General features: G+C 42.8%; 1 protein-coding gene across 1 annotated transcript in view; it reads left to right on the forward strand.

The window, feature by feature from the left end:
- Nucleotides 1–269: 269 nt before the first annotated feature.
- Nucleotides 270–12,169, forward strand: part of ADGRV1 (adhesion G protein-coupled receptor V1) — a 479,769-nt gene continuing 467,869 nt past the window's right edge. The window contains exon 1 of the mRNA XM_090037635.1: nt 270–357. Coding sequence (XP_089893761.1) covers nt 270–357 — 88 coding nt within the window. The remainder of the gene's footprint in view (nt 358–12,169) is intronic.

A 12,169-nucleotide genomic window follows, 5' to 3' on the forward strand; every position in this document is an offset into this window, starting at 1 on the left:
GGCTGACTTGTGGGGGCATGGAGCCAAAAAATGTGGCTGGGTCCAAGCACAGCCAGCTCTCCCTCTGCAGTCCTCGGGGAGAGAAAAGACTAGAAGTCCCAGCTGGGTGGATAATCGCCTAGACGCCCGGCGGCGCCCTGGAGGGGCCGGGCCGCGAGACCTGCCGCGGGGTAGGGGAGCGGGGCTCTCCCCCTCCCTCTGTGCCTGGGCGGCGGGGAGGAGAGAGCCGGCCGCAGCGCGGAGAGGAGGGAGGAGCGGGAGCCCGGGGGATGCATAATGTGCGAGTGACTGGGAGCGTGCGGGCGGCGGGCAGCTGGCTGAGCGCGGAGGAGCGGATGCCCATGTCCCCGGCTCTAGGTAGGTGTCTGGCAGGGGGAGGAGAGAGGGGGCCTGCATTGGGAGCGGCCCCGGAGCCGCCGCGGCCTCGGCAGCACCTGTTGCGGCAGGACCCGCGGTGAGGCGGCTGCGGCGGAGCCGGGCGGGCAGCGCGTACTGCCGGGGGGTGTCCTTTCACACCTCTGAGGAGACTTGACATGAAGACAGACTGTTTTAAAGGAGTAAAATAACATCAAAAAGGGGTGGAGAGGGGCACACTTTCTTCCTTTCCTTTCCTTTCCTTTCCTTTCCTTCATTCGTTCCTTTTCTGTGCTTTCCCTTTTCCTTCCCTCCTTTTCCTTCCTCTCCTTCCTTCTGTTGGACGTTAAACAGTACAACATTCCAGAGAAAGAAAACTAAGACAAAAGCAGCTTGGCATCTGAGCATCCCATAATAGCTGTAGTTTGGGGGTGGATGGCATTGGAAACGTTAATGCAACTTAAGTTACTGCTTCTGCAAGTGGCTCGGGTCCTGGGTCTTTTTGCTGCGTTGGTTCTGTAGGAGCTCCCTCCTAACTCACTCTGGCCAAACCTGCTGCGCTTCGTCTCAGATTTAGAGGAAATGTTTGCCAGACTTTCCATATTGCCTGATTAGCGTGTGTACTGTGGATTTCTAGAACAGATAGTAATGGTGAGGCTTGTCATTGATACAGCAGCTAAAAAGTGGTGAGTCGCTTCTAGTTCACATTGGGCATGTCTTCTGGGGCTATTCTAGCGGTTAAACGATAGGTATTTAGAAAATCTTATACATGTATAAAATACGTAAGTATAACTGAAGGTAGACTTGAATATATCCAGCAAATAGCCTCTCTACCCCTAAAACTGAAACGACCTCTGCCGCCAAAATGTATGTAGTGTTTATATGTGAAACAAGATTCAGTTTTGGTGGGATAATATGCTTTAAGTAATATTAAGGTTGGAATTGAAAATGAGCAAATATCAGGATCTTTAAAGTTAAAACTAACATTCCATGCAAGTCTTTTTTTTTTATTACTACATCAGTTAAGAATAAAGTGTTATCTTAATTTTCTTAGCTGTTGATGTTTATTTTCTAATCTTAATGCTATATTAGTATGTAGTCTTTGTGTTCTAGTAGTTTTACGTTGAAAACACTGCTTTTGTAGTGAGTTTACTTGTGAACGGGCATGTTAACATCAATAGTAAAAGTGCATGATTATTGCCTTGCGACTATGGGCTGGATCCTGCTCATGTTAAGGTTAATGAGAAAACTTAGCTTTGCTGCGATTTGTCTTGTTCACTTTGTGTGCTAGCCAGATTTCTAGGACTACAAGGTTATAATAAGCTTGGATTTTGAAGGCAGGTAGAAAAGACAGGGAAACAGTTGCCCATTTTTCCAATAAAGGTTTCAGAATCGGACTTAAAATATTTCTTTCTGTTACCAATATTTTGCATTCTATTGTTCTTAATTTTAAGGAAACAGGTGCCAACTACAAGAAAAGTTGAAAACCATTGAACATACATGACATCCTTTTGCTTAAAGCATTGCTTTTACTTGCCTTTAGGTTTCTGTTAAGAATATTCACAGATATAGGGGTCAGTGCTTACACACATGCTTTACATTATTCATGTTAGTAGTGCTAGGGTCTCTGATGAAGAGTAGTGCCTTTGCAAGAGTAAAGATAAGAGGTTTGCGCAATTAAGCAATGGACATGTTAATGGGATTGGTCACATGAGTAAAGCTACTGAGATATGTAAGATCTGGGCCACAAACTGTAGGGGGGGGAAAAAAAAGAAAGACAATTAAAAAAAAAATTAAAAATTAGCAGTTCAAAAATTCACCTTTTTATTGCTATTCCTGCTTGGAGCATCACCTAATGTGATTAACTTCAGTAAAACATTCCTCAGATATTTTAAAATAACTTCAGTAAGGAGGAATATACTAAACTGTCTGAAATAATGTTAAAGATCTCTTAGTCTAAGTTTTTATGGGTAGTAAAAGCTATCTACTATACATTAGATCCATTGAACTAAATGTCCAAGATAATTTACTTTGTTTTATTGCTAGGTAGCACTCTGTGATTTGCTTTCTTGTGCACCCTCATGTAGTATGCGCTTAATATTGTTGCCCATGTATAAAATGTCCCTTCAAGAAATATAAGGGATATAAAACTTAAATACTTTTAGGAGGGATCAAATACATATTATTATGTTGAAACTCTACAAAAAGATACTAGGCCCTGATCTTCCAAAGGCTTAATAAGACTACTTGTGTGTAAAGTTACATGCTTAACTCTCATTGTACTATTTGCTTGCATGAAATTACATGTGTGTACATCCTACCAGATCTGGGCCCTAGATTGTAGCACTCCTGGAAAGAGTGCTTTCTCTCATAGGAACAGCCATGGTCTTGAACATTGCTTGGCGTGTGTGTAACAGTATTTGTTCTTGTTAACACATTCATTGTCAAGTTCAGCTCACAGATTGCATACTGTGAATGTTAGACATTCAGAGCACTCACTGAAATTCTGGGAAGTTTTTGTGCTTTATTGTGAGTTATGTCTTAGTTCCTTAGGGCAGAGGAATTGCCAGTGTGAATAACCGTGGTAGATTATTCTGCCTAATCCAGGTGGGGGCATTGTCACCTTTTTTCTTTGAAAACTGCAGCTAAATCATGAATGGTCCTATTCCTGAGAAGCCTTCCCTATATAAGAAGGCTTTACTTGTGCAAGTAGTCCACTGAAATTGAGTGGGATCTTTTGTGGGAATAAGAGTTTGATCTAGGGTTCATCTATGAGAACTAGGCAGTATTTGTAGAAAGAAACTAAGAAGCAGAGATGTTAGGAAGAAGTGACTTGTTGGCATTCTATATTTTCTTTTAAAGCTATTTAAAAATTGTTCTCGCTTTCACTAAATTAGGGGATTTGTGGTAAATAACAAGAATTTCTTCTAGGATAAAATCTTGCTATTGGTTTAAGTAGGCATTTTGCTGTTCACTATTTGAATTATCCAAGTTGGAAGATATTTTCTATATGTAGTGCAATTTCTGTGCGAGTAAATTTTTCAGTACATTAAAAATTCAGTTTCCTCCAAAACGTCATAGCGTTGCTTATATGTTAAGATATTTTGGTTATCTAGTATTGCCTGTTATATTTTTCAGACATAAAATGTTATGTTTATTTGTGTTTGCATTCTTGAATGGCTAGCTACCACAAGAAACCATTTTCCTCTGTCACTTTCCTGGACTGGGCTGATATAGTTCCGCTTTGAATGGTTTCAAGCTTTACTTTGTAAGGGATTTAACATGGCCTTAATTTGGCCATCTGTTCTGGGTTTGGCGGACCAACAGATTTGAGGTACTGGTCAGAGCTTTAGAAATTTCCCACATTTTTAAAGGTTAGGGAAAGAGCTACCTTTATGAATAGATTTTGAATAATTCTCAGCAAGACAATGGTGCAGAAGTGGGGTAAAAAATGCATGTCATTCTCTGAAGCACAAGGTCCCCTGTCTGTCTTTAGCTTTACTGAAAGGCAATTAGCATTTCAACCAGCCAATTTGGTTACATGCAATGAAGTACTTGGGTTTGTAATTTGCTGCTCTCGGCTTGGTGCTGTTGAGAACTAGCCCTGTGTAATCCTCTCAAATACCTTTCTTTCCAGCATAGTTATTGTTGCAGGTCTTAAATAACTAATCAACAAAGAGATTTCCTTGTCTTGAACAACAGGGTGCCATGGGATAAGGAATATGAAATACCCAGCTAATAAGGGAATGATTATAATTATTAAATAGTGATTATTAAATGTGGCATAGGTTAAAAGGTTTAGAAAAGCTAAGAAAACCACAATACTTGACAAAGATAGTGGGAGGAGTCTTGGAACCCAGACAGCTTTCACTACAGAGTTCTCTTCAATACACAGCCACTTTATTATATGCTTGATTTAAAATAGATTGCACAGGTATAAGGGATTAGTTCATAATATAGATTGGAGAGGAAGTCCTCATGCTAACCATCAGTTCTAAAATGATGCAAATATAATTTTTTCTTCTCTAGAGAGGAATCCTTTTGGGGACTTTGTAAAAGACATCTATAAGAAATATCCTATTCTCTATTTTATTGTAATAGATGAAATACATTTAACCACATAAGCGATCTGTGTTTGGATTTATTATTGTAATTTATTCAATACAAGATTTATAGTTAAGAATGCACTTTTATGATGTCAGGAACCATTCACTGAGTAATTTTATTCTAGCAAGGAAGTAACATGGTAAGATGTCAGTATATGTGAAATAATACCCTTTAATCCTTATCACGGGGCTATAATTTACTTCTGCACCTTACAAATCTTTTTTTTCTATATGATCATTATGCAAGAGGCAGTATGCCGAGGAGGATTGTATACTTTATTTTTCAATGCATTCCAGCCAGAGAGAGAAATTTAATTAACACAAAATTCAGCATCCAGTAATGTTTTATTTCCTGTGATACGTGGGCAGTCCATACAAGGTAATAATTTGAGGGCTTTAATCTACATGGCATATTTTATAAAAATATGATGATAAACTTGAGGTATTGATAGCAACTACCAAGCCTCAGAAACAAAGGGAATTTTTTTCAAAATTTAGGAACCGGACCCACAGGTTCTCTCTCCCCTCGCCCTCCTGGAAATCTATATAGCTAACTTATAACAGCTACGTTTCTGGCTCAAAACTATTTAAGAACCTGTTCCTGAAATATGTTGAGCATCTGCAATTTATATGGCAATCAGTGGAAATTTTGGAGACAAAGCATCAGTGATATCTTGGGTCTTATGCATCTGTTTGGCTCAGTTGTGTAAAAAAGCACGTGAGACAGACCACAACAGAATAAAAATCACTTGGAAGTAAAGGGTAAGTGCTGCATTGTTTTGTACACTTAGGAATCTTTGCAGTTAAGTAGAAAAATATATCTCTATATAAATTATAATACACTTTTTCAGAAGTGGAATGTCAGCACTTGCTACGTCATGGCCAGGTTATGTGCCACATTTGAGGAACAAGGCACTAATGTCGCAAATCATTATTTGAGTTAGTCTTACCAGTATGAGATACCAACTGACTTAAGTGGCATTCCTTGCATGAAAATGAATTTTTCTCATAAGTAAGGTTTTAAAGGAATTGGTATGTACTACTTGATTAGCTCTTCCACTTAAGTGAGAATTATACTATGTACCCACAATACTGCAAGCAATGCTGCTAACCATTAAATCAGTTACAGCCATGGGCAAATGGTGCCTAATGTCAGGGGGGCACATGTCTTCCCAGCGGCCAGTCAGCGACCGGGGGAGGGTATCCCCCTGCGGCTGATCATGTTGACCAGGAAGCATGAACAGGGCATCTGGAAGTGCCAGCAGTGCTTCTTCTGGCACCCCGACTCCCCAGCCGGTGCTCGCAGGCGGAGCAGCGGCATTCCTGCCTGCCCCCCACCTGTCGCCTAAGCAGGGAGTACTGTCTGTGAAGGGGGTGCACCAGTCCTCTCAGGTGCACATGCACCCCTGTACACCTATTCTGCTTTGCCACTGGTTACAGCGTAGAGTATTTTACTGCACTTTGGTTATAACTGTGCAGAGATTCTGACCTTACTTGCACCAGAATGGATCAGGAATGTCTTGTCTGAAATGAATGGAATTACGCTGGAATAAACTTGGTCCAGGGAAGATCAAACATTGACCCTTAGTATGCTGTTTCTTGTTAGTACATATGTTGTTTTAGCAGATTTCAGCCTAAGTTTGTTTATTCGTTGCATTATATTAGACTATGTTACAAATATAGAAGACCTCCAGCTGAGTAATTAATTGTAATGACTTGTGATTCAACTTTAAATAAGTAAGACAGCATCTGGTCCTTAGTATTAATGATTATTATTATATTGTCCTCTCTTAGGCCCAACAAGTTAAAAAGTGGTCCACCTGTGCACTGCATGCTTGTCATTGCCTGCTTGTCTTTGGGAAGGCAAAGTGATAAATTCATTTATTCATCACTTCCTGAAAATGGGGCACTCCTGAGAAGAATAGGCAGAGCAGACTATGATTTCAGAGTCCCAAGATCTACCTGATTTATCAAACAAAATTCACTTTTTCTGAGATCATTGCATACCCAGGAATAGTAAGGAGCACATCAAAGGAATAATGTGGAATATTTATGTCCTTCTAAAAGAGTGAAAAGAAAAAACTACCAGAAGGGGAATCTGAATTACCATGCTCCTGTTTCCAGCACTTGGACAAAAAGGGCACATGGCTTTAGCCTTCTTTCAGGCTCCTGCTTTTGCATTTAACTGAGAAACATTAACACCTTGGTTCGTGCCTAATACCATATATTGGGTCTGTTTAACATTCTGGTTAGTAGATATAAATCTGATGGCAGGTAGCTCAAGCTTCTTTCCTTCCTTAGGACAAGATGTATTCAATAAAGGATGGGTGCCTTCGGTCTTAATTCAAGAAACAAGATTTTCATGTGGAGATGTTTTCAAGGACATCAGTAGTTATATGGTCAGAGCTACATATCAGGTTAGTGAGTTTGCATGAAGCTTCAGAGTCATACAATTGTGTTAAAAAGAAAAGGTCAGGGAAAATAAGTGACTAATATTGGTGTAATTGAAAAGGCTCTCCTTCAAATGCAAATAAACCCTCTTGGCATCTGAGAGGGAGCCTGCGGAGGCTCTGTAATGAAGTAGCAGTGGGTGGGCAGCATGTAGCCGCTTAGCTGGGGAACTCCAGGATAATGAAATCCAATTCAGGGATCCTTGCAGTTGGTAATATGTGGGCGCATCTACACATTGCCATGCTTTAGGTACTTCCTTTTGGAAGTACTTTTGGGAAGTACTAAAGCACAGCTCAGTATGGGTGGTTACTGTGCTGTGTGTGTGGAGCACAGTTATATTTTGCCGCTACATTGCCATAGCATTGCACTATACCACCAGAGCGTGCTGCTACAGCTAAGTAGCTGGCGATTACATGTAGACACGTCGCCCTGTATGGGGGTATAAAGTCAGGCACTTTCCAATATTCAGTATTAAAAAGAGGAGTATAGGTATATACCTGGAGTGATTCCTCCTACAGTAAAGACAGAAGTAGGGAGTAGGTACTGTTAGAGATGGGTGCTAGGGGGAGAAGGTCTGCATGGAAAACTCAGAGCAGGAACAGATTCTCCACCAACATGTTGTAGTCAACATGGAGGTCTAGACTGCGGAGGAGAGGAGCAGAGAGAGCTATGACCAGTGTCATTGCCAGGCTCAGGTAAGTCTCTTACTTCCTCCCTTAAGTTGCAGGTAGAGACAGTAGGCCCTCTTTCTCTGTAGCAAGATGTCCTTTTGAAGCTGTAATGTCTTTGAAGTAGTCCAGCCAGTTCTGCTCTCCCATCAGAGTGAGGTAAGGGGAAGAAAAACTGGGACAAAGCAAACTATTCAAATGCTAGGTTTTGTAGGCACAGTCCTTGCATTCTTTGGAAAACGTCTTGAATCTTGATGAATTGAAGCTATTTAACTTTATAAAATTGTATTATTATTACAACACATACAGGAGATGCTATATACTTATTAGTAATAATTCTTTTGTTATAAAATTACATTGTTACAGTTTTTAAAATTACATTTTTATAACTGAATATGTCTCAATGTTTGTCAAGTTCATTGCTTATGAAAGGGGCTAGATTGAGAATGCTGTATTTAATGTGCAAGTTTGGCAGGGAGGTGACACTGTAAGTCTTCCTGTGCTGTTCCAACCAGTATGTTTCACTCACTTGAGGAAACACTGCCTTCTGTCTCCAGGTGCCTTGGGGAATACTGCTGGGTGCCAAGTACCGTAAACTTTATTGAGAATAGGGATTTCTCTGTAGGCAATCCCAGGTGGTCACCATGCTGCTGTCATTCTAAACTAGCAGATGTGCCACTCTTTTTCCATGTTCTTGGCTGCATGCATAATGCAGTGATTCTTGTCTTCTGGCTTGCATGTCTTTGAAGTGAAAAATGTGTCATACATCATCTTCTTAAACTATGGCCTCTCCCAGGGCATCACTACCGTTGCAGATTGGCAGCATGTGATGGTTGAAAATCAGGTGTGCTGTGTTTTTTTTTTTCAGTTCAGTGCAATCCATGCCATAGACCAAATTATTGCTTTTTGTTACAACCTTTTTTTTCGATGACAGTAAACATGACTTGAAGGAGGCTCCAGCACAATGGTCAGTGATCCATGACATATTCAGGATTTGCAACATTTCTGTAAACTACTATGTTGATCAGGGGATATCCTTTCAGACCCACTCTGGGACTCTGCGCCTTCAGCACAAACTTACCTGTGTTTCAGAAAATACTATACCAAGCTAAGAAAATGTATAGCTGAAAACAGGCATGGCATTTGTCATGGGATAAACCATTTTATCAGACACCTATATCTATTGTTTTGGAATACATCCTAAAAAAAAGTTTGAGATAAAGAGTACTAACATTTTATCCTGGAACATCACAATGTGCGTCTGAGCAGTTATCTTGGGACTGCATCATTGAATCAGTGGCAAAAAAGTGGGAGTGCATTCAGCTGCCTGCTTAGGAGGGCAATGTGTACACGTGCCGGTCTCAGGATATTTCTATTCTGGGACAAACACAGGCATAATTTGTCCAGGAACAAATGCAATGTCTGTTTCTCGCCTATGTGTTACCTACGAAAGAGAATTAGTAAGCAACAGTTGAGTTTTAAACTGAATGTTTAATGAGAATATAATTTGGGGATTTGTAGGATTTTAGTTTATTGTAAAACACTTTATTTCTTTTGGAAGCTAGATTCTTTTATTCTTGATTCTATGGATTATTATCCAGGATTCTAGCGTGTAACGTTCTATTGAGTGCCATTGATATCACAAAATTTCTTTGTTATGGTTTTATGTAGCCCAAACTGACCTTTATAAATGTCGGCCTATAATGTTTCACTCACTTCCTGAGCTGCAGGGTCACAAAGGGTGATCCTACCCCTCTCTTGAACTCATTACACCCATCTGAGCTGTGGACATTCATAGATTTCATAGACATTAGGGCTGGAAGGGACCTCGGAAGATCATTGAGTCCAGCCCCACACCCAAAGGGCAGGAAGTCAGCTGACGTAATAGGATCCCAGCAAGATAAGCATCCAATTTACCCCTGAAGGTGTTCAGTGTAGGTGCTTGCTTGAACCACCTCTGATGGCAGGTTCCAGACCTTGGGGGCTCGGACAATAAAGAAATTATTTCCTATGTCCAGCCTGAAATGGTCTCAGTAGTTTATAACCCTTCGACCTCGTTCACCAGAGCGCCCCAAGGGATGACAAATGTTCCCCCAGGTACTGGTGGTCACCCCGGTAAACTTTATAGGTGGCCATCAGATCACCCCTGAGCCTGCGCTTTTCTAGGCTAAAGAGCCCATGGCTCTCAGCCAGTTGTTGTAAGGTCTGTTTTCCTGACCTCTGATCATGTGTGTGGCTCTTCTCTAGACTCTCTCAAGCTTCTCCACATCCTTTTTGAATTGTGGGGCCCAAAACTGGACACAGTACTATAGCTGTGGCCTCACCAAGGCTGAGTGCAAGGGAAGAATGACATCTCGGGATTTACTTGAGAAGTACCTATGGATACAAGCCAGCGTTTTGGTTGCTTTACTAGCTGCAGCATCACATTACAGGCACGTGTTCATCTTGTGGTCAGCGATGACCCCCAAGTGTCTTTCTTCCATAGTACTATCCAGCATAGCACTGCCACGCCTATAAGGATGCTGCAGTTTTTTCTTCCCAAGGTGGAGAACCTTGCATTTTTCAGTGTTAAACACCATCAGGTTCTTGTCAGCCCATTTGCTGAGCCTGTCCAGGTCAGCCTGGATCACCCTCCTGTCTTCTGGCGTGGATGCTTTGCCCCAAAATTTGGTGTCACTGATGAACTTGGCCAGTCTGCTTCTGACTCCAGTGTCCACGTCATTAATCAAGTTGCTGAACAATATGGGTCCAAGGACAGAGCCTTGGGGGGCCCCCACTGGTCACAGGACACCATGATGATTGACATCCATCAATTACTAGCCTCTGGGTCTGACCACGGAGCCAGTTCCTCAGCCAGTGGATTGTGGTGGCCCCAAGGCCACAATTGGCCAGTTTCTCCAAGAGGTGATCATGGGATATCAGATCGAAGGCTTTTTTGAAGTCAAGATATATGACATCAATCTCTTCCCCCTTGTCCAGGTGATAGGTCACCTGGTCATAGATGGAAATGAGATTGGTCAAGCAAAACCTACCTGCAATAAACCCATGCTGGCTATCCCTCAGGATGTTGGTGTTGGCCAGTCCATTAAGGATGGCCTTTTTAATAAACTTTTCTAAGATCTTCCCCGGGATAGAAGTCAGGCTGATGGGCCTATAGTTGGCCGGATCCACTTTCCTCCCTTTCTTGAAGACAGGCACCGCATTGGCCTTCTTTCAGTCTTCGGGCACTACACCAGAGCGCCAGGAGTTTTCAAAGATCTGTGCCAGGGGCTGGGCTGTGATGCTCTGTGAGTACCCTGGGGTGTAGATTGTTAGGGCCGACTAACTTGAGCTATCCAGCCTCTCAAGGTGTTCCTTCACAAGGTCAGCACTAATGGAGGGCAGGGGATCTCCCTCACCCGGACTTCCCTGTCCCGTAGCGGGCATAGGCATCCCATGGGACTCATGAAAGACTGACGCAAAGTACCCATTTTAATAGGTTGGCTTTTTCCTGGGTGTCAGTTGAGAGAGAGAGCTTGCATTTTGATTAGACTTTCAGTTCTGTTTTAAAGTCCTCAGTTTTGACTAAGATCATTGAGGGATTAAAAGTGCTAGACTCATACCCAGTAGACCTGGGGTGTCCAAACTTTTTGAATGTGGGGCCGGATCATGAACTTTTTATCCCCCAGTGGGCTGGCGAGCCATATTCAAAGACCTCACAGGAAGTGGTATCACATCTGGAAGTGATGTCACGTGACCTTTGATGCCAATGAAGTTGCAGGAAGTGACAATGAAATGAGTCTGGAAATGTGGTTTAAAATCCAAAATAAAAACAATATAAAAGCAACAATGAAATAATACCAAACAATTGACTAAAATAAACACTTTTGCATTATGCTTAGTGAAAGAAGCATAATGCAAGTCGACAGATCAAATGTGGAAAAGATACCAGCCAGAGTGGAAACTACCTGCGTGGCGCTTTGCAGCCTCTGCCACTCGCTGCCTTGCAGGGGGTGGGTGGGTGGGGAGGGAGGAGGGAACGGGGGCTCCTTGGTATGTGCCAGAGGCTGCAAGAGAGACTCACAGCTAAGCTGGGCATGGCCGCAGCTGCAGCTGGACGCTGAACAGAGCAGGGCAGGGAGAGCTGCTGTCGTGCGCAGGAGCCCCAGTCCAGGCTCCTCCTCATCTTGGCCACAGCCTCCCTGGGATGTGCGGGGAAAAGCGCCCTCTGCTCTGCCGCCCGCCTGCCTTACTGCCCCGGCGGCCACATGTGCCTGCACCGCTCCCGCCTTGGCCCCATGTGGCTCTGCCGCTGAGCCCCTGCCCTAAGCCACCACCTCCGCCTGCTTTCAGGGATTCCCCGTAAGTTGTCCAGGCACCAGGGAGAGCATGTGTGCCTAGGCCCTGCTGTGGGGCACTGCTCGCTGTGGGCTGCGTGTGGGAACCTTGTTCCTTCCCCAACCCTTCAGCAGCCATTAGGAAGCTGCTATGGGGCTGGGGGTGGCACAAGGGGTGGGAACTGTAGCAGTACCTTGAGCCTCAGAAAACGACTTGGCAGGCCGCATGTTGGACAAGTCAGTAGTAGACATTAATCATCTAGCAATGAATAAA

The sequence above is a fragment of the Crocodylus siamensis genome, chromosome 3 (genome assembly GCF_052110815.1).
Source record: "Crocodylus siamensis isolate JL-2025a chromosome 3, ASM5211081v1, whole genome shotgun sequence".
In the NCBI taxonomy this organism is placed as follows: domain Eukaryota; kingdom Metazoa; phylum Chordata; order Crocodylia; family Crocodylidae; genus Crocodylus; species Crocodylus siamensis.